At 53.2% G+C, this 3,085-nt stretch overlaps 1 protein-coding gene across 2 annotated transcripts in view; it reads left to right on the top strand.

The window, feature by feature from the left end:
* The first annotated feature begins 256 nt into the window (after positions 1–256).
* Positions 257–3,085, top strand: part of IFI30 (IFI30 lysosomal thiol reductase) — a 9,416-nt gene continuing 6,587 nt past the window's right edge. The window contains exon 1 of one of the 2 annotated variants that reach the window (XM_081895874.1): positions 257–455. In XM_081895874.1, coding sequence (XP_081752000.1) covers positions 327–455 — 129 coding nt within the window. In that variant the 5' untranslated portion in view covers positions 257–326. The remainder of the gene's footprint in view (positions 456–3,085) is intronic. The other variant, XM_081895873.1, reaches the window with a different exon arrangement.

The raw sequence follows: 3,085 nt of genomic DNA, 5'->3' as shown, positions 1-3,085 counted from the left end.
AGTGGAAGACCTGCAACATCTGGAAGCCCCCAAACCGTTTGCTGGTTGTTGCTTTGAAACAGGCGCGCGCAAAGTGGTCTTTCCCCTAAATCTCCGCGTCTGGGGCCTCCCAAAAATCCGGCTCCTCCTCCTCCTCCTCTGGAGCAAGTCAGGGGCCGCCTGAGTCACACACACACAAAACCGCAGCAGAAGAAGACGAACGGGTTGCGAGGAGGAAAAAGAGGGAAGGGCGGAGCCGGCAAGGGGTGGTTTTAAGAGCAGCCGTCTCGCCTTCGCCGTGCGCACTCCGCCTCGCCGTTGCGCACCGCCCGGCACCTCTCCTCGCCATGGCTCGCGGCTGGCTCCTGTCCATCGCCGCTTTCTGCTGCCTGGGGGGCATCGCCCTGGGGGGCGCCCCTTGCCACTACCCCCCGCACCAGTGGTGCGGCTCCAGCGAGATCGCGCAGGCTTGCAAGGTGAGGAAAGGGAAAGCGAAGGTGGCCAGGAGGAGCGCAAACTCTTTGCGCGCAGGCGAGTTGCCAAAGGGATGGGGGAGGGGCCCGCGTTGCGGGTGGGGTGGGGGCTTCGAGGGAGGAAGGGGGGCTAGCAGGGGCGACGGGGGGCTTTGTGCGACCCCCTTCCTGGACTCGGAGGAACGGGGGGCTCCGAATGGCTGCTGTGGCGCACGGGTCCTGCTTGGGTCGCGGGGGTGTCTTCCCAGGGGGCACCACCTCGTTGGCCACTGGGGGGCAGGAGGCTGGATTCCGATGCGCCCCCTTTGGCCTGATTCAACTGCCACAGGGGGTCTTAGGATTCCTAAATGGAGACCCGAAGTGCCCACAAAATTCCCCATGAAGAGTCTGGGCATTCACAAATTTGGGGTGCCAGGGCCATGCACGCTGCATGGCACCCACGGGCGCAGGGCCAAGTTGGCACTCCTGCCATGGACAGAGGCAGTCTACCTTAAGAGTGGTCGTGTGGCCAGCAGGACTAAACCGCTTCTGGCGCATGGTGGAAACCAGAGCACACGGAAACACTGTTTACCTTCCTGCTGGAGCGGTACCTATTTATCTACTTGCGCTGGTCTGCTTTCGAACTGCTTGCCCTTCATATGTGACCAAACTCCCATCTCCCATCAGCTTCAACAGGCAGCCTGGCAGACATGAAGATTTAAAATAGTATTTCATCAGCTACTGCCAATCCCTTAATCCGTGCCATGAAACAGGTTCCGTACAGGAGTGGCTAAGGGAGCCGCTGTTCTCCGAGGTTCCCTGCAAATGCTCGCCATATCATCTTCACAACGACCTTGCGAGGTGGGCTAGGCTGAGAGATCGAGGCCCAAAGGCCCCCGGGGAGAGCTTTGAAAGGATATGAGCCAAAGGTCCTGGGTTCAAACTCTGACGGTAACTCCAGAGAGTGGCTGCCGGCCAATGCTGAGCTATAGGTGAACCAAGGCTCTGGTTAAGGCAGCTCCTAGCAGAGGCAAAACGTCTCCTCTTTGGGCCAAGCCCAACGCAGCTTTGCATTTACAGCACCCCCATTTTCTCAGCATCTTATTTTTTGGGGGGGGGGTGTTTCCCCGCGGAAAGCCCCACCTCGCTTTTCGGAAGCCGCCCTCTGCTGCTTTCACTTCCCTCTCGAAAGATGGAGGAGGAAACTGGCCAGGCAAGAGGTCGTTGCCGTTGGGGAGACATCATTATTTATTTTATTGGTTTTATTTCTATCCCATTTTTTGTTCAAACGAATCCCAAAGCAGCTTACAAACCAAAGAAATAAATAAAGAATCTTTGTTTGCGCCAGCCGCCGGCCATAGCAATAAAACAACAATAGAATAAAAATAAAGAAAGTCAATAGTACAGTGGTACCTCGGGTTAAGTACTTAATTCGTTCCGGGGGTCTGTTCTTAACCTGAAACTGTTCTTAACCTGAAGCACCACTTTAGCTAATGGGGCCTCCCGCTGCTGCTGTGCTGCTGGAGCACGATTTCTGTTCTCATCCTGAAGCAAAGTTCTTAACCTAAAGCACTATTTCTGGGTTAGCAGAGTCTGTAACCTGAAGTGTATGTAACCTGAAGTGTATGTAACCCATGGTGTAGGGTTTTGAATCAATAGTCCAATAGCGGACCTTCTTCTAATTACCCCGGCTAAAAAACCTTACCACCTTTGCCGTCACCTGCTCATCTCAACCTGCCAAGAGAAAGGACACTTTGGCAGTGGCTGGGCAAGCCGGAAGGGACAGAAAATAAAAATAACATAACGGAACATCACGAACAGGAGCATAAATTGTACAGAATACGTGGCAAATCGTCAGTAAAGCAATCCCAAATCCCAAATAAAACAAGACGTGAGCTGATATTGTCCTTCTGCCTGATTTAAAAAGGTAAAGGTAAAGGGACCCCTGACCATTAGGTCCAGTCATGGCCAACTCTGGGGTTGCGGCGCTCATCTCGCTTTACTGGCCAAGGGAGCCGGCGTACAGCTTCCGGGTCATGTGGCCAGCAGGACTAAACCGCTTCTGGCCAACCAGAGCAGCGCACGGAAACGCCGTTTACCTTCCTGCCGGAGCGGTACCTATTTATCTACTTGCACTTTTGACGTGCTTTTGAACTGCTAGGTTGGCAGGAGCAGGGACCGAGCAGCGGGAGCTCACCCCGTCATTGCGGGGATTCGAACCGCCGACCTTCTGATCGGCAAGCACTAGGCTCTCTGGTTTATAAGCAAAACAAGTTCTAGCTTAGGGCCCCGCTCTCTTGGGGGCCTCCAAAAAATTTAAAGGAAAAAACCTGGATGTACATTTCCAAAATATATGATAAAAAAACAAATAAAATAAAACCTGCATCCAGCAACAGTGTTTTGTGTTGTGTCGGCTCCTAGGATGTAAGTCAAATATCACCGGTTCACTCCTTTCTACATATAGGGTGCCGACATTCTGCATGGACAAGATGTGCAAATGGCTTTTGATACCTATCAGGTCCATAAATGCCCACATAAATCAACACAAAAAACAGCGGCAATTTGTTGTTGACAAAGGACAGCTGGACATATAAAGGGCCCCATTACCTTCAGGAGCCGAGGGCCGCATTAAACTGAAATCCGGCCCTGCTCCT

This window comes from Podarcis melisellensis (genome assembly GCF_964234715.1).
Source record: "Podarcis melisellensis genome assembly, chromosome: 18".
In the NCBI taxonomy this organism is placed as follows: domain Eukaryota; kingdom Metazoa; phylum Chordata; class Lepidosauria; order Squamata; family Lacertidae; genus Podarcis; species Podarcis melisellensis.
The sequence above is the reverse complement of the archived record's forward strand: the minus strand, read 5'-3'. Positions and strand labels throughout refer to the sequence as shown.